Here is an 18,488-nt window from a genome sequence, read left to right as displayed (position 1 = left end):
ACACCTCAATGGGAGTGGGAAAAAAACAAGGGAATGTTCAAGAACCTTCCTTTGTTACAAGATCTGTGCTGTAAAGGCACAGACTAAAACACTGATAATTTGCCTTTCAGCAAGAGAAAGGGAACTCACTTATATCAGCAGCGGCACAAACATACACATCTGAGACTGTTGATCCCAGCCTTCATCTAATTAACTGTTTCAAAAATCAATAAATAATGTGAGTTACATGGAAGAAATTTCTGTGCTAAAATCTGAATCCTTTTCAGAGCATCACATTGGCACTAATTCTGCTTCTCTAGGTTGCTTGCCCGTGACTCATTCCTGCTGTCTGAGACAGCTGCCTCACCAAAACCATGATTGTCCCTAGCCTATATATCATTTCATTGTCTTGGCCTTCAGTTCCCTCCATAACCTGCTCACTCCCTCTGAACACAAACCACTCTATGACCTCACTGCTAAGGGCTATGCACTTAGTGCATAGAACTATAGTGTGGTGGTTCCTCAAAAAATTAAAAATGGAACTATCCTATGACCCAGCAATTCAATTGCACTGCTAGGAATCTATCTAAATGATACAAAAATGCTGACTTGAAGGGGCACATGCACCCCAATGTTTATAACAGGGCTATCAACAATAGCCAAAGTATGGAAAGAGCCCAAATGTCCATCAACAGATGAATAGATAAAAAAGAGGTGGTATATATATATACACACACACACACACACACACACACACACACACACACAATGGAATACTACTCGGTGATCAAAAATAATGAAATCTCGCCATTTGCAACTACATGGATGGAACTAGAGTGTACTATGCTAAGTGAAGTCAGTCAGTCAGAGAAAGATAAAGGTATGACTTCACTCATATGTGGGATTTAAGAAACAAAATAGACGAACATAGAGGAAGGGAAGGAAAAATAAGATAAAAACCGAGAGGGAGGCAAACCATAAGAGACTCTTAAATACAGAGAATAAACTGCGGGTTGATGAGGGTAGGAGGGTGGAGGATGGGTTAAAGGGGTGATGGGCATTAAGAAGGGCACTCTTTGGGATGAACAGTGGGTGTCATCACTGGGTTCTACTCCTGAAGCCAAGGCTACACTGTGTGCTAACTGGAGAATTAAAAAGATATATAAACATAAAAATAAATTTAAAACAAGAATAATTGCAATATTCAACGCGGGTTCCTAATCCCGGGAAGGGATGGTTGTGACACTAACATTCCATCAATACAGCCAAAGAAAGGATTAGTTTATCCAGCATACTCCATCATGAAATTTATTAGGGCACAGACTTGGGATTAAATTTACACTCTAGTTCTCTCTGTATCCTTACTGAGTCATGATTCATTTTGCTTTTTCCCCCTCTGTCTTCTACGGTCTAGAGATAAATTTTATTTTTTTAGTTCATGCTCAGCCATCAGGGCTCAAATACCTGCAAACTCTAGCTTGCACCAAAAGGGCACTTTTTAAAAATCATAATAATTAATAATACCTCTTCCCTGAAATAATTATAATACTTCTTGAATTGCTCAAATGTTTTCTGAGGCACAGAAAGGTGTTAAAATCTTTTTAAACTTCATTCTGTCGTATTTTTTTTAATTGGAACAACCAAAAAAGACTAACATGAAAATAGGATATATATTTTCTGAATTTCAGTTTAGCTCTGACTTCTCAACACCTATTGCCTCTGACTTTTTTAGAATTTTCTTGTTCTCTCATTCACATGTTTGCATTTTATTTATAATTTCTAGAATAAACAGTGCCTATTTATTTTTGTCTGAAAGAAATAGAAATAACTAAATATCAAGTATTAAAGTAGTAGTTGGAACATCAAAATCAAATATGTAAAGAGGCATCTCTCTTATCATTTGTCATTTGGTGGATGAATAAGTGTGCAAGAATTGTGCTGTCAATGTTGTTCACCTTTCACTTGTCCATATTTGGGTTTCTTTTCTGCAGTGATCATGACGTTGTATTCTTAGAAGACAAGAATACAAAAATAGGCATAAAAGATATTTAAAGGAATATGATAGGAGGAGTCCCTTTAGTTAAAGAAATCATTTGTACCTAGGTAACCTGCCCTGTTTGCTATTTTCAATTCTGTATTTAGAGATAGGGAGCATGCATATCATTCCAATGAATCTCACCTGGCCTGGACATGTATATTGGTTTAACTAGTGCCACACTATTAATAGCTAGATGATTCCAACACTTACTAGATTTTTATCCTATTCTTAATGATGAAAATGTTTGAGGAAGCAGAATTACTCTGACTCTGAGTGACTGGAGATTCTTATCATCCACAGGCACACGATTGAAATGGAGCTTTAAAAACAGTTTTTAAAATAAAAGTCATATTGAACGTTTCAAGGATGCCATACTCCAAAGTCTGCACGTTTGTTTAGCATCTTTGGATGATGACCAGGTAGACTAACCATGTCTAGAAGCTTTGCCCTTTATCTATTTTGTATTCCAGACAGGAATTTAACTTCTTATGCAAAACTTCCCCCTGACGATCGTTCTGCACATGGCAGCTTTCACTTCTTTATTTCTCAAGCTGTAGATGAGAGGATTCAACATGGGGATCACTGCTGTGTAGAAGACCGACACCACTTTATTGATGTCCAGAGAAAAGATTGCACCTGGCCGCACATAGATAAAGAAGAGGGTCCCGTATAAGATGGACACTGTGGTGAGATGGGAGGAGCAGGTGGAAAAGGCTTTGCGCCTCCCATCGCCAGAGCGGATCCTCAGGATGGCAGTAAGGATGTAAAAATAGGAGATTATAATGGTCAAGCTACTGACAACCAGTACAGCTCCAGCCACAATGAAAACCAACAGTTTATTGATCCGGGTGTCAGCACATACCAGAGAAAGAAGGGGGGACATGTCACAAAAGAAATGATTGATAATGTTGGAGCGACAAAAGGGAAGTCGGAAAGCAGCTGTTGTGTGAGTCATGGTGCTCAGGAAGCCAATAGTATAGGGTCCAACTACCAACTGTACGCAGAATCTCTGTGACATGGCGACAGAATACAATAATGGGTTACAGATGGCCACATAGCGGTCATAAGCCATGGACGCCAGGAGAAGGCACTCAATGGCCACAAAGAACCCAAAGAACCATTGCTGCAAGGCACAGCCCAGGAAGGAGATGGCCTTCCTCTCAGTGAAGAAGTCAGTGAGCATCTTGGGACCCACTACTGATGAAAAGCAGATGTCCACAAAAGACAGGTGACTGAGAAAAAAGTACATGGGCGTGTGAAGGCGGGGATCTATCTGGATGAGAATAATCATACCCAAGTTTCCTGTGATGGTAACAAGGTAAAAAAGTAGAAATAGCAAGAAAAGGAAGACTTGCATCCGAGGATGATACTTCAAACCTATGAAAATAAATTCTGTGATTCTTGTATCGTTCCCATCAGCCATTGGTTGTGTTGTTCTCTAGAGTGAGAAAAACAGAACGTTAATAATGCATACACCTTTAAATTATTTAAAAGCATAACATTATACACAAGAAGAGAAACTACAGGTCCAATTTGGGAGCATTGGTATAAAAAGAGACTAAACTAAAAGCTACCAAGCAAATATAGTAAGGTTCTTACTCTTAACAGCAATATGGTTTAAACGTTTTAAAGAAAAAATTAGAACTAAAAATTGGGTCACCATTAGAAAATCTGTAAAATTACTCACCACACTTACATATTAAAAGACAATGCATTATAATTATTTCAAAAGAATTTTTTAAAGAAGCTGATAAAATGTGGCAAGAAAGAAAGAGAAGAAAGAAAGAAAGAAAGAAAGAAAGAAAGAAAGAAAGAAAGAGGAAGGAGGAAGGATGGGAGGGAGGAAGTAAGGAGAAAGAAAAGAAGAGAAAGGAAAGGAAAAGAAAAGAAAGCAAATGAAAGAAAAGGAAAGAAAAGAAAAGGAAAGAAAAGAAAAAGAAAGGAAAGGAAAGGAAAAGAAAGGAAAGGAAAAGAAAGGAAAAAAAGGAAAGAAAATGAAAGAAAAGAAAAAAAAAAGAAAACAAAGAAAAACTTTCCAAACTGGAAAAAAAAGGAATTACTTGACTTGGTAAAAAGGATCTTCCTCTAGCTTCCAGAGAATATATGTGTGTAAGGTAAGCACTGGGAATATTAATACTATAACCAGAAACTCTGTATTTTCACAATGTGTGCTATTTAACAGTGTAGTGAAGGGTACATCCAAAATACTAAACTATAAAAAAAGAAAGAAGGTGTAAGAATTCTAGAAAACAGAGATAAGAAAATACTGTCACTATTTGCAAGCAAAATAGTCATCCACATAGAAAGTGTAAAATAGTCAACCAATAAGATAATTTTTTTAGAAAAAAAATGAAAGAATTCAAAGTAGCAGAAGATTGGTGTAAAAAATGTCAATAATAATTACCTATGAATTATAATGGAAAAACTTATATTCATCAATACAAATTGATAAAATAACTGTAAATAAGCCTAACGAAAACCATTCAAGATCCATATGAAGAAAAATATAAATTATTTAACTTTACTGTACAAGGGAAGAACTGCCTAGATCAGTCAAAAAAACACATTTACTGTATTTTTATGTGTTTATTAAGATTCATTTCCTCCTGAGATAGTAAAAATTAGCTTTAACAGGGATGGTAAGACTCTGAGTGGCCATTCTTCAGGTTAGAATAGCACACACAAATACATCAACTATGAAGGGAACAGAAAATGATATTTCTCCCACAGATATGCTGCAGCTGGAAAGTGTCCTAACAACATTTGGGTGGGTGGGGGGGTGGGGAGGTAGTGACAAATACTTTACTGCTCAATGATAAACTTTACTTTCTGAAAAAACAGACTGTCTACAATTTTTGTCTGAAATCACATCAGCAAGACGAAACACCCCACTCTGGTCTGGAATATCTAAGTCAGTCTGACAGAGCAAAGCAGTCCCAGTCCCCAACACGAGTACAAAACTCCACATGAGGGATGTCTGGATACAACACTCTACACCTAGTTTACCTTTGTAGTTTCCATGGAAACAGGACCCTGTGCTACCTTTGTGGGTCAGACTGTTCTGATGCTGTGATGTTGGCCCCTTTCCACACAGCCTTGCTTTGCTTTGAGCTCATCGCAATTTTCCTTGATTGAAATTTCACCAAAACTCCCCACTTCTCAAAATCCTATAATAGCTCTAGTTTTTTTTTTGTTTGTGTGTTTAATGAGACATCCATGGTTCTGGTCTCCCTCATTGCAGTGGGTCAAAAGCTGGTTGGATCAGACTACAAACCTGATCCTGGCTGTTTAAGGCTGATGAGGCTAGGACACCTGCCAGGTTATTTGGTAAATTTCATGCAGTTCCAACCAATTGGAAAAGTTAAATTAAAATATAATTTTGTAATGAAAAAAATCAGATGTTTAAATTCATGGAGGAGAAAAATGTTCAAAGGAGCAAAGGACATTTCAAAAAAGAAAATCAAAGAAACGGGATGTGCTATTCCAGATATCAACACATAAATAAAGCCATCATGCTTAACCAGTAAGGTATGATTACTAAAATAGGCAGGAGACAGAAAAGACCAAGACGTATATGCCAATTTAGTATGAATAAACACTTTCTTTCAATCAGGAAAGTAAAGATTAATTACAATATTTGGATGGCCATTTCAAAAAATAGATCATATTCAAATTCCACCCACATCATTAAACTAAAAAGAAAAATTCTATTATAAACATACAACAGTCGGGGCGCCTGGGTGGCTCAGTCGGTTAAGCGTCCGACTTCGGCTCAGGTCATGATCTCACCGTCCGTGGGTTCGAGCCCCGCGTCGGGCTCTGTGCTGACAGCTCGGAGCCTGGAGCCTGCTTCACATTCTGTGTCTCCCTCTCTCTCTGCCCCTCCCCTGTTCATGCTCTGTCTCTCTCTGTCTCAAAAATAAATAAACATTAAAAAAAATAAAAAAAAAAAACACAGCAGTAAAACACTAAAGAATAGCATTATGATTTGTTGTAGGGATGGACTTCTTAAACAGAACATGAAAATCACCTGAAGAAAAGGTTGAAAGCTTTATAGCATAATAATTTTAAGTAAACAAATGCCAACATACACTCTAGGTAAAATTAAGACATACAGACTGGAGAACTACTGAAACATATGTTACAGAAGACTAAAGTCAGATCATACAAAGAGCTACCACAAAGTATCCACTAAGATAGCAAGTATTCATTGTAGTCATTGGCAAAAGATACAGAGAGGACACTCCCAGTCCCAATAAACATGAAAAGATGTTTAATATCCCTTTAATATCCCCAGTAATCACAGAAACCAAATTGAAACAATAAACATATACTATTTCACCCTTCAAGTTGACAAGATAATAAGAAGTGAGAAAATATACTGAGAAAGCAGGGAGAGAAACTGGTGATCACTGGAGATCACTGGCTGTTGCAGGGGTGGGGCCTCCAGAAGGCAATTTTTTACTATCTCTTGAATTTTTTTTTTTTTTGAAAAGTGATTACCTGATGATTCAGAAATTCCATTACTTTTATCTACCCTGAAGAAACACAGAATGGAAAAACAATGATGTCCACTTTACTATTGCTTCAAATGATAAAAAAACGGAATCCACATAAATATTCTCCAAAAAGCATAACAGTAAATAAACTTTGGTATTTCATTCTGGGGAATATTGTACAGACATTTAAAAATTAAATAATAGATTACCAGAGGGGAGGTGGGCATAGAGCCTGCTTGGGATTTTCTCTCTCTCTCTCTCTCTCTCTCTCTCTCTCTCTCTCTCCTCCTCCTCCTCTGCCCCTCCCTTTCTCAAGGGCATATGCTCTCTCCCTCTCTAAAAAAAAAAATCAATCAAAATTAAAATTAAATAATTATATAAGGGGTGCCTGGGTGGGTTAGTTGGTGGAGGGTCCAGCTCTTGATTTTGGCTCAGGTCATGATCTCATGGTTGTGGGATTGAGCCCCACTGCCAGTGCAAAACTCCCTCTCTCTCTGAGCCTCCTACTCTCTCTCTCTCTCAAGAAAAATAAATAAACTTGAAAAGATTGAAAAAGCAAAAGAGTCTGGAAAGACAATGCAGCAAAGGAGTACTCATTACCTCTGAAAAGAGAGGAACAGTGAACTGGTATGTAGGTAGGAAATCAAAGGGGTCCCTAGATTTATCTGCAAGTTTAATATTTTATTACAAGGAGGCAATACACTTGCATTACTTTTGTAATTAAAAACAATCTAGGGACGCCTCTGTGGCTCATCCGGTTAACTATGCAACTCCTGATTGGCTCAGGTCATGATCTCATGGTTCATGGGATTGAACCCTGCTTTGGGGCTCAGAGTGGACCTTTCTTTGGATTCTCTTTCTTCTTCTTTCTCTGCCTCTCCCCCCTCGATATAAATAAATAAATAATAATCTAAAGCAAACCCCCCCCCAAAAAAAAGTAATCTAAAGCAATTCCTTAAAGTATTTCAACATTTAAAAAGAAAAAGAGAGAAGAAAAAAAAAAAATAGCTACAACCGATTGGGAGAAAAACAGGCAAGAAATATACAAAGCCTAGGTGGGAGAAAGTGAGTAACAAAAATACAGGCCATGCATTTGAAGTTCGAGGCCATGCATTTGAAGTTCGAGATTTCTGAAATTCTGAGAAGCGGAGAGAACTCTAGCCCCAACCTCACCCTTTATAAATAAGAAAACTGAGGCTCCAAGATGTCTGACCCAGGACCACAAAGATGGTGGCAAAGATACAATCAATTTCCACCCTGCGGTTCTAAATCCGTGATTGGCTGAGTGGGACGACAACTTTAAGGTGACAATGGAGAGGGGACAAGGGACAAGCATTTTCAGAGTATGCAAGACTTATCAGATTCGGCCCCAGGTGCTCTGCAAATGACAGCCAATTTGACTTCCACCCAAGCTTGGGTAAGAAACATTTTGCTATCTCCATTTTAAAGAGCAAACAATCAGGGGCGCCTGGGTGGCTCAGTTGGTCATTCAGTTAGGCAGTTAGGCATCCAACTGCAGCTCAGGTTATGATCTCACAGTTCGTGAGTTCAAGCCCCTCCTCGGGCTCTGTGCTGACAGCTCAGAGCCTGAAGCCTGCTTGGAATTCCCTCCCCTCCTCAAACTCTGTGTCTCTCCTTCTCAAAAATAAATAAAAATTTAAAAAAAAAAAATGTAAAGAGCAAACAATCAAGGCTGCCAAATGTAGAAGGTGATACCTGAAGGGCAGGACCTGGTATCTCCAAAGAGTTATCTGTGATTAAGACACTGCCCTATCTGAATACAGAGTATCCACCCTTTCAAAGATGTCACTCTTCCAAGAGGGAAACTCGGATGTCTCAAAGTCTCAACCCAGTCCTACGTGTTGTTTGAGGGCTACAGAATCGGACAAAACGCGTATGCAAATTTATCAGTGAAAGAGCTGTTGATTACAAGGAGAGTAAGGAGGTCCCAGGAAATCCTGTAAAGAGTCCAGGTTTGCTCAAGTACAAGCGCTCTCAAACATCTGCACCTGTGCTCCCATTTGTACCCCCTGCTTGGAGCGTGATGCTTATAACGCACGGCAGCATTCCACACAGATGGCACCACACCTAGAGAGGGTGGCCCTGCCTCTCTCTCCCTGTTCTGGGCAGCCAGTGAATCTGAAGAGGGATTTCACTTGACTATAATCTCTTCATGCATCTTAGCAAATTTCACATTATTGCATGTTAGGTTTGCTGCAACATTCTAACCAGTTATGGTCTGAAAGTGGGATTTTTCTATGTACCGAAGAAACACATCTTAGATGTCAGTCCTTTTCGTTTTCCCATCAGTCTTTTTATTTTGAGCTTCTTGAAGAGTAAACGGAGGGACAGAGATGGATTTTTAAGAATGCTTTAAACTTACATTCCAAGGAGCTCCTTTCTTCTTCCGAGGATTGAAATTAAAACGGAGCATAAATTGTACTCTTTTTCAGCCTGTGTTCTTTCTTCCCACCTTCATCTGTGCCTCCACACAGAGAAGAGGGCAGACTTTCTTGGAATCACTTGGCTTTATTCTTAAGTTTCCTTCCCAAGGAACTGGTAAGATTCCACTCCAAAGCACATTGTCTTTTCACTTGGTTGGAAGTTTCCAGAATTAGTTACCTCATTTTGTTGTTGTTGTTGTTCTGGAAAAACTTATGTCCCAATACATACCATACCTTGGGAATTTTGTTAAGAGGGAATTAAATTAAAATGTTATTACTATCCTTAAGCTCTAAAAAATCCACTGGGATCCCCTTATTTGCTCTCTGTGCTTGACTTGAGTCAAGTCTTAATTTCTTACCTCCTTCTTCAACAACAACAACAACAACAACAACAACAACGAACATTTAATGAGCAAACTTCAGTACGGTGTTGTAACAACTGCTGAGTTTTTCCCCATAAGAAGCACCACGGAATTTCTGCAACTGTTCAGCTAGAGATTTTTACCGTTGAAGATCAGCCCCCAGGATAGCTTACTTGGCACTGTGATATTCCATCTTCCTTTCCTGATACTCATAGGGAACTCACTGAGAATCATAATGTGTGCAGTATCTCCACCATATGCAATGAGAAATTGAGATCGATTTCACCGAAAAATGCAAGCCTGATACTACATTTTTTCAACTTATATTGATGAATAACACACAGAAAAGTGCAAAAACCTTATGCGTACTGCTCACTGAATTATTGCAATATGAGCACAGGCATGCAAGCCACCACCCAAGTCAGGAAATAGAACCTCCCCATCCATTTTATATTTGTGAAATTCATCTTTTGTTGAATAAATCTCTAGTTCATGTATTTATGGATGCCCGCATTCCATTCTGTTAGTATTCCACAAATGATTTATCAATTGCTTTGTTGTTGGACATTTGAATTTTTCCCAGTTTTTAGCTTTGTGATTTTTTTTTTCTCCAATGGGCATCCAATGAATGCCATGTGTTTTGGTGTTCATGAGCATGCATTTCTCTTGGGGATATACCCGGGAGGGAAATTTCTTTGTTATTGGGCGCGTATATGTTCCTGAGGACCGATCATCGAAGAAGTCTTCCAAAACCCACTGCTTACACTTCCATTAGCAGTGTATGAAAGTGGCTATTAGCCATTTTATGATGGTGTGTGTATAATGGTATCTCATTGTGCCTTTAGCTGCCATTTCTAGAGAGATGCAACAATTCTGCAAGCTTTCCAAGCCATTTCCATAACCACTTTTATGAACTGGCTTTTGAAATGTCTTGCCTGCATTTCATCACTGGATTGTCTTTCTTTAAAAATTACAATAGTTATTGGGGCACCTGGGTGGCTCAGTTGGTTAAGCATCCACCTTCAGCTCAGGTCACCATCTCACAGTTCGTGAGTCTGAGTCCCGCGTGGGGCTCCGTGCTGACAGCTCAGAGCCTGGAGCCTGCTTCGGATCCTGTGGCTCCCTCTCTGCCCCTCCTCTGCTCATGCTCTCTCTCTCTCTCTTCCTTTCTCTCTCTGCCCCTCCCTCACTTGCTCTCTCTCTCAAAATAAATAAAGTTGAAAATGAATAAAGAGGGGCGCTGGGTGGCTCAGTCGGTTAAGCGTCCAACTTCAGCTCAGGTCATGATCTCACGGTCTGTGGGTTCGAGCACGGCTTCCGGCTCTGTGCTGACAGCTCGGAGCCTGGAGCCTGCTTCGGGTTCTGTGTCTCCCTCTCTCTCTGCCCCTCCCCTCCTCATGCTCTGTCTCTATCTCTCAAAATTAAATAAACTTAAAAACAAGTTATATAGTTATTCATGTTCTTCAGATATGTCACCTATATGTCTTATAAATAACAATTGCCCTTGCTGTGGCTTCCAGGTTTATGCTCTTAAGAGTGAAACCTAAGTCCTCATTTTAATATAGTTCAGGAAATCAATATTTTTCTTCATGTTTAGCATTTTTGCAGCCTACTTTTTTTTTAATTTTCTACTACACATCATGAAGATATTCTCCAATATCTTCTAGATCCCCTAATTCTTTGCCTTTCACATTTCAATCTCCAAATATTCTGTAATTAATCTTAATGTGTGTTGTGAGATGGGGGTAAAATTCCACTTTTCTTCCCATCTGGACAGCCAATGGATTAAACGCCATTTTTTCTCAATCTTTTCTTTCCCCAATACTTTACTGTGTCACCCTTGTCATAAACGAAGCATCCATATATTGGGTCTGTATATTCTTTAACAATAAAGGTATTAGCATGCATTCATTAATATACTTGGACACTCCACTCTGTTCCACTGGGCCATTAGTCTATTCTTGATCCTGCCTTAATTACTATAGTTTTGTTAAGTAGAGGGAGACCTTCCACCTGGCTTGTTTTTTTCTTTTTTTTTTTTAATGTTTATTTAATTTTGAGACAGAGAGAGACAGAGCATGAACGGGGGAAGAGCAGAGAGAGAGGGAGACACAGAATCAGAAGCAGGCTTCAGTCTCTGAGCCATCAGCCCAGAGCCCGACGCGGGGCTTGAACTCACGGACGGCGAGATCGTGACCTGAGTTGAAGTCGGACGCTTAACCGACTGAGCCACCCAGGCGCCCGTGGCTTGTTTTTTTCAAGATTAAATGAGATATTATGGGCCCTTTGCATTTCCATATAAACTTCAGAGTCACAGCAATATCTCAGCATGATTTAAGTCTGGATTCACTTTAACATAGCTTCTTCAGTGTTGCAGGACCTACATTGACAGCTTCCTTTCTCATTATAGGAGCGTTATAAGATTCCAACAGACTCACTGATTTACGGTTCCCACACAGACCCACAGGCACCCACTTCCTTACAACCCTCCTGACTTTCCCTTCTCACATACCGAAATACTGGAAGTCAAAATCCCATCTGTTCTGCAAGGTATTGCTTAATTATAACCTCATCCAGGAAGCCTTCCTTGATCCGTTTCAGACAAAAATACTCACTCTTTTTGAATGTTAACAGTATCTTTTGCCTCTCTTCTGTCACTTCGTGTCATATGTAAGAGATGAATCACTGGGTTCTACTCCTGAAGCCAAGACAAAACTATATGCTATCTAACTTGAATTTAAAGAAAAAAGAAAGAAATGCCACCATATATCGTTCTTTGTTCATGCGTGATTCCCCTTCACTAATAAACACTCTAATGGGTCAAGGGTCATATCTTAATGGCTTGAACTGACATCATCAAAAGTCCTACTAAGCATATACCTCTATTTTCTGAGTTCTTGAGAAAAGGAGGATGCTCTTTCCACCGGAAGAACCTTGTAGTCAAGCTAATTTACTCAAAGAGTAATTTGAAATACTGATTTCAAAATGAAAACACACGAAAATTAATGCCAGGTGTTCCTCGGAATCAATGCAAACACTGTTTTCCCAAAGTTCACTGCATGGAGAAGCACAAGCGATTGCCTTTGGCGGTTTTACATCAAATTATTTTTAGTTATATCATTTTACAGAACTTACCAGGATTGTCTTCCTAAATAATAACTCTCTACATCATGCTGTTGTTATTTTTGTCTGGAATAAGCAAACGCGAACCCAGAGAAATACTGACGGGGATAAAGAATGGTAAGCCTTGTGCCAATAATGGCCTTCCTCTGACTGTGTGACAAGACTGGAGCTTGGGGGACTCAGAATGCGGTCCAGCAGTACCTGCATCATTTAGAAGATGCCTTGATCTGAAGCGTGTGGTTCAGGCTCCCTGAAGCCTCCAATTCTCCAGCTATAAGATGAAGCAAGTAACTCATACCACAAATGGAAACTGTATTCAATGAAATATTTGCAAAACACATAGCATGGATCCTCAGCAAATGTATCAAAGAGTCTTATTATTAAAGAATATTCTGTACTAATGTGTGCTTTCAAATTATATTAGCGTAAAAACAAAACAAAAAAAAAAAACACAACGGAGGGCCCAGGGGAAAAAATACATACACACACACACACACCACAAATCAACAAGGACAAGCTTCAATGTCAGTTCTTCCCCTTGCAGAATACCGTTCTTCAGGATAGGCTTTTATTGTGAGAATATCGTTGTGGGTGGCAGAATTTCCAAAATGATCCTCTAAAGATCCATAATCTTTGCCCTGATCCATGGAGTCTCTGCATATGATGAAATACCACTCATATGATTATGTTACACTATGAGACACAGTTAGCCTTCAAAGAGACATGACCCTAGATGAGCCGGTGGGTCCCAAGCTTTCTCCAGCTGAGAGCAGAAGAGTCAGAGAGGCTGGAAATGTGGGAAGGGCTAGATGAGTCACTGCTGGTCTGAAGCTGGAGGGACCGCAGAAGGAAGGCAGGCAGTCCTAAGGAGCTGAGAGAGGCTCCTGGCCGACAGCCCCTGGGGAACCAGGCACCACAGTCCTACAACCACAAGGACTGAATTTTCTCAAACACATCAGTAAGCTTGGAAACAAGTCCTCCCCACAGCCTCCAGAAAGGAGCCAGACCCTGCCAACATGTTTATTTCAGCTTTGTGAGACCCTGATCCGAGAATCAGACCACTATGGACCCGGAAACGAGGCCCAGGGAAAATGAGAGGCGGTACATTTGTGTGGTTAGGACTTACCAGCTTTGTGGCCATTTGTTATGCAGCAGTAGAAACTGACTACCAGAGCAAGTTCATCTTTAAAATAATGGAAACAGCCGTATTTTACTTGAGTGCATATCTATAATAACAGAGACATCAGAGGTGACAATTCTGGAAAGCACATAGTATGCATCCTCTTACACTGTGGAAGTTCAATCAATGATATTTGTTATCAGGACTATTCCACAAGTGGAATTATGCTGGTTCTCAAAACAGAATCATTTAAGCATGACTGAGTGCCTCAACTAATATTTAAATAGAAATAAAACACCAACTTAATCTATCCAATCCCTTCTCCTGAGGTATGCTAAATCACTCATGCTAAGCTTAGATTTGATTGAAGAAATTATTACAGAAAAGAATAATAACTATTGAATACTTTGTTGTCAAAGAAAAATTAAATAATATATCAGAGTTTCAGCCGCAAACAAGAGACTTAGGAAATTCGCCAGAAGTATATCAGGTAGATCCAAACATCACCTGGACAAAAACCTGGACAGCTCTGGGTGTCCTAGTGGCAGAGACTGTAGGTCTACTCAGGGGACCATGGTTGACGTGCATGTCCTCCAGCCGTTTATCTGGCATTGTGTCATTCTCCTTACAACTCAATAGCCAAGAGAAATAGTTTAAGTTGACGTTGTATGCCTATAACTTGCTGTGGGAAGTCAGTTATAATGCTTCCAAGACTTCTATCTGTAATTGAGATATTATACCTCTAAAATGATATCAGGTACTACTGTAAATATAAATAGAATAAGTTCTTACTCTTATTCTTATTCTTATTACTATTGCATGCATGCTCCATGTAAAGTCATACATTTATTTATGTGCATGTGTGTGCTATTCAATTCTGATGCATTTTGTCATTTGCATATAAGCCATAATCCGTGGAAAGAAACACAACCAGAGTTGATCGCTGAACCTATGTCTGTCAACATATAATATTCACTGTATAAAAGAATATAGTATTGACCATATATTTGTCATTCGATCAACAACCATACACTGAGCACCTACTATGTGCCAGGCTGGGGCGTCAGGCATAAAGTGATGGCCATGAGCATCCTTCTCTCATGAATATCATCGTCTACAGGGAGAGACACACAATAAGCAAACAAGTAGGTAAATAATATTCAGGTGCTTTTAAGTACCTTGAAAAATAATAATGCAGAAAAGGTAAGCGGTTGAGATATGGGAGGAGCAGAGAATTATTTTAGGTAAAGAGGTCCCGATGGCCTGTTTGATGACATGACATTTGAGCAGAGACTCAAAGGAAGTAAAGACTGACCTGCAACACTGCCCTAGGATGAGGAAACGGAAAATGGAACAGCCACATAAGACCCCAAGAATGACTGAAGAAGTTCCACGGAGGAAGTTTCTGGACGGTGCACACACCACTGAAGGGGACTGTGGCCTGAGCGGTGTGCTCTCCCCTCCCCCCACAAAAAGCAATCAGATTGTACTACCATGAGGTACCATGACAATCTGCTCAGATTTTTGTATGGTCCTGTTTTCATGGCACAGGAAGGTCTGGGGTGACTAGGAAATAGACCGTCATCAATCCAGCATAAAGTGCCCGGAAGATCTTACAAATCTATGCAGCAAAGAGTCCCCTGGTGAAAGATACCTATTTTAATCTATTCTCCAAAGTGATCACTTTTGTCGGCACTCAAAGCCTATAATAAATCACTTTTCCCAAGGCGCCTGCGTGGCTCAGTCGGTTAAGCATCTGACTCTTGATTTCCACTCAGATCATGACCTCAGCATTTCTGAGACTGAGCCCTGCGATGGTCTCCACAGTGACAGCAGGGAGTCTGCTTGGGATTCTGTCTCTCCCTCTCTCTCTGTGCCTCCCCTGTTCGCACTCAAACACTGTCTATCTCTCAAAATAAGGAAACTTTAAAAAATAAATAGATCACTTCTCCACGAAAAAGCATTACATTCCCAAATCCTACATCATATAAAGGAATGAAAAAGGTATCCTGAGGGTCAGGATCAATGAGCTTGCAAACTCTCCTTGTGTGCTAGAATACCCAGAAGCCTCTGTTACTACTGTGTGGGGCCCTTTCTCCTTTTATGATCCAAAGAGTGACCTCTAGACTCCATGGAAAGCCATGTATAAAAACAAATTTTTTCATCTTTCCCAACCTCTATTCTATTTAAAGAGGCTTTCTTTTACTACCCTTGCTAAAATATGCTCCTTTATACCCTCTCTTAATTCTTTCCTTACCTTTGCCACAGAAATCATCATGGATGGATATGGAAACGTCTTTTATTTATTTTTGTTTTTAATTTTTTTTAAACATTTATTTATTTTTGAGAGACAGAGCGAGACAGAGCATGAGTGGGGGAGGGGCAGAGAGAGGTGGGTACACAGAATCCAAAGCAGGTTCCAGGCTCCGAGCTGTCATCACAGAGCCCAATGTGGGGCTCGAACCCACGAACCGCGAGATCATGACCTGAGCCGAAGTCGGACGCTCAACCGACTGAGCCACCCAGGCGCCCTGGAAATGTTTTTTAATCTTTTTGCTTTTCTTGCCACTATACTAGCCTGTAATCTCCAGGTGGACTTTGCCTCTGTCAATGTGAATAGTACCCAGTAAAATGCAGATGCATAAGAGACATATGTAAAAAATTGCTTAATTATTGACTGTAGTGTTCTTTGACTCCCATTTCCTCTTTATTAAATAGCATTTTGACCACGTCATTACCCAACACAGACACAAAAACTGGGCTAAAGCATAGTGAAAAGCAAGCAAGACAAGCCAAAATATTTTAGGGCCTTAGAAACGACTGACATCTTTCAAAGTCAGGGGACTAAAATAAATGCATTTCAAAGAAACCCTTCAAAGAAAGACAGAGTGTGGTTCTCAGTGAGTCTCAGAGTTGCACCAAAACATGGTTTATCCCGTCATTTCTTAGATTTGTTGCTACAGTCCAGAAAATGAAACACAGAAGTATAGTTGAAAGAATATTGTACCCGAAGAAAATAAAAGTGTGACCCAAGTTACGAGCTCATGGGCACTGATGCCTCATGTGCGCCAGGCTGAACAACCATACGAATAGAATTCACACCCTGCCTATGACACAAAAACCAATAAATCACAATAGCATAACTGATGCTCTTTAATAAAGAATTGCAATGCATTCCGCATTTCACACGCGCAATCATAGAATTACAGTGACAAAATCTCAGTAAGCTACTATATGAGCAGAGAGGATCGTGGATGTGAAAGGCCTTTGTAAATCATCTACTCCAAATACGAAGGTAGTATTAAAGAGTGCTACGGCTACATACTTCCTGAATAATTCACTTTTTTATCATTTTGTTGGTATACAACTGACATATCACATTGTATGTCCAAGGCATACAACATAATTTTATGAATATATATATATATATATATATATATATATTCTTGTGAAGAGGCTGAATTTCTTCTATTGGGTCTCACAAACCCTCTTCATCAGCCAATTTGTCTTCTTTGTCATGCTTCTGCCTATTTCATCACACTGAGGGTAACTTGGGGATACTCACTCTCATACGCATTGATCCTAGACTACACCCCTACTTACTTTTTTCTCAGCTGCTTGTCCTTTGTGGATATTTGTTCCTCTTCCCCCATTGCCCCCAAGATGCTCTGTGATACCTTCGCAGAGGAAAAAAAGGCGTCTTTTTCACAGCTTCTGCTGCACAGCTGTGGCTCTTTGGTCTTTTTGTAGTAGCTGAATGTTTCCTCCTGGCTCCCATGGCATATGACCGGTATTTGGCCATCGGTAAGCCCGTGTTGTAGGCACTCATTATGTCCCAACAGGTCTGTGTGCCGCTGGTTACAGGGCCTTATGTCATGGCTCTTCTAAGCAGCATGACCCATATGACATTGACTTTTTGCTTGCCCTTCTGTGGTCCAAGTATCATCAATCATTTTCTCTGTGATATTCCCCCTCGGCTTTCTCTTGCATGCACAGACACCTTCTTAATACAGTTTACGTTTTTCTTTGTGGCTGGATCTGTAGGAATCCTCAGTGGCCTGACCTTGATGGCCTCCTATGTAGTACCATCGCCTGAACTATAAGATAGTCTTGGAACTGGGCTCCTGCTCTGTTTCTTCCTGCCCGTCCCCATCTCTGCCATCCATCATCACCCTCACTTTTCAAACACCGTCACCAGTGTGGCCTTAATGCATATCTCTAAGCAGGTCACTTTTCTGCTTAAAAGTCTCTCTATCTCCCCATCCAGTCAAGGCCCCAGGAGAAAGCCATGGCTCCAGTCTGCCTTCCAAATCTTTCCTGATTCAGTTCCAACCTACTCTTCCAGGGTCTTCCATCATCCTCCCCTAACACACACTAAACCCTAATAGCACCTGTTTGCTCAGCCTTCCTAGAGCGCGGTTCACTTCTAGAAAAACTCAAATGTAAGTTCCCTCCCTCTGCTGCAGTCTATCCACACTCCAGTCTGCTTGTTCAAGTTCATCCATGCTTACAATTTGAACTCAGAACTTGTTACTCTGTAGGACCTCCCCACATGTCCGTGCCCTGTGGCCCTGGTAGGTCCTATCCCTCTTTCCCCCAGGCTTTCATGTTATCTTTTCCAAAAAGCACCTGCAGTTCTCTTAATTCTAATGTATCCATTCTTCTCCCCAGTAGGCTTGTGAATTCCTGGAAGATGGGAACGCTGTCTTGCTCATGCTTATATTGTTGCCTGGATGTAAATAGTTAAAGAAGCCTGCTAGGTCTCTCAAATGCACCATAGCTAAAGTAGGACCCCTGATTCCACCCCTCCACCCCGCCTCTCTGTCATTACCCTGAGCGGTTCTGTTATTCCCGTCTTCCTCTTCTTGGTAGACAACACTGCCATCCACCCAGTTGTTCAAGCTGCAAACTTGAGTCTCATCC

General features: G+C 40.2%; 1 protein-coding gene and 1 pseudogene across 1 annotated transcript; one reads left to right on the top strand and one right to left on the bottom strand.

Annotated features, from left to right (window-relative positions):
* Positions 1–2,495: 2,495 nt before the first annotated feature.
* Positions 2,496–3,440, bottom strand: LOC109245322 (olfactory receptor 1009). Its single transcript, XM_019412626.1, has one exon. It carries the CDS (start codon positions 3,438–3,440, stop codon positions 2,496–2,498), a length of 945 nt encoding a protein of 314 aa, XP_019268171.1.
* Positions 3,441–14,913: 11,473 nt separating this feature from the next.
* Positions 14,914–17,668, top strand: LOC109245244 (olfactory receptor 5G3-like; annotated as a pseudogene).
* Positions 17,669–18,488: the final 820 nt, after the last annotated feature.

This window comes from Panthera pardus, unplaced genomic scaffold, assembly GCF_024362965.1.
Source record: "Panthera pardus isolate Hobbes unplaced genomic scaffold, ASM2436296v1 HiC_scaffold_12, whole genome shotgun sequence".
In the NCBI taxonomy this organism is placed as follows: domain Eukaryota; kingdom Metazoa; phylum Chordata; class Mammalia; order Carnivora; family Felidae; genus Panthera; species Panthera pardus.
This window is presented reverse-complemented; position numbering and strand designations above follow the sequence as displayed.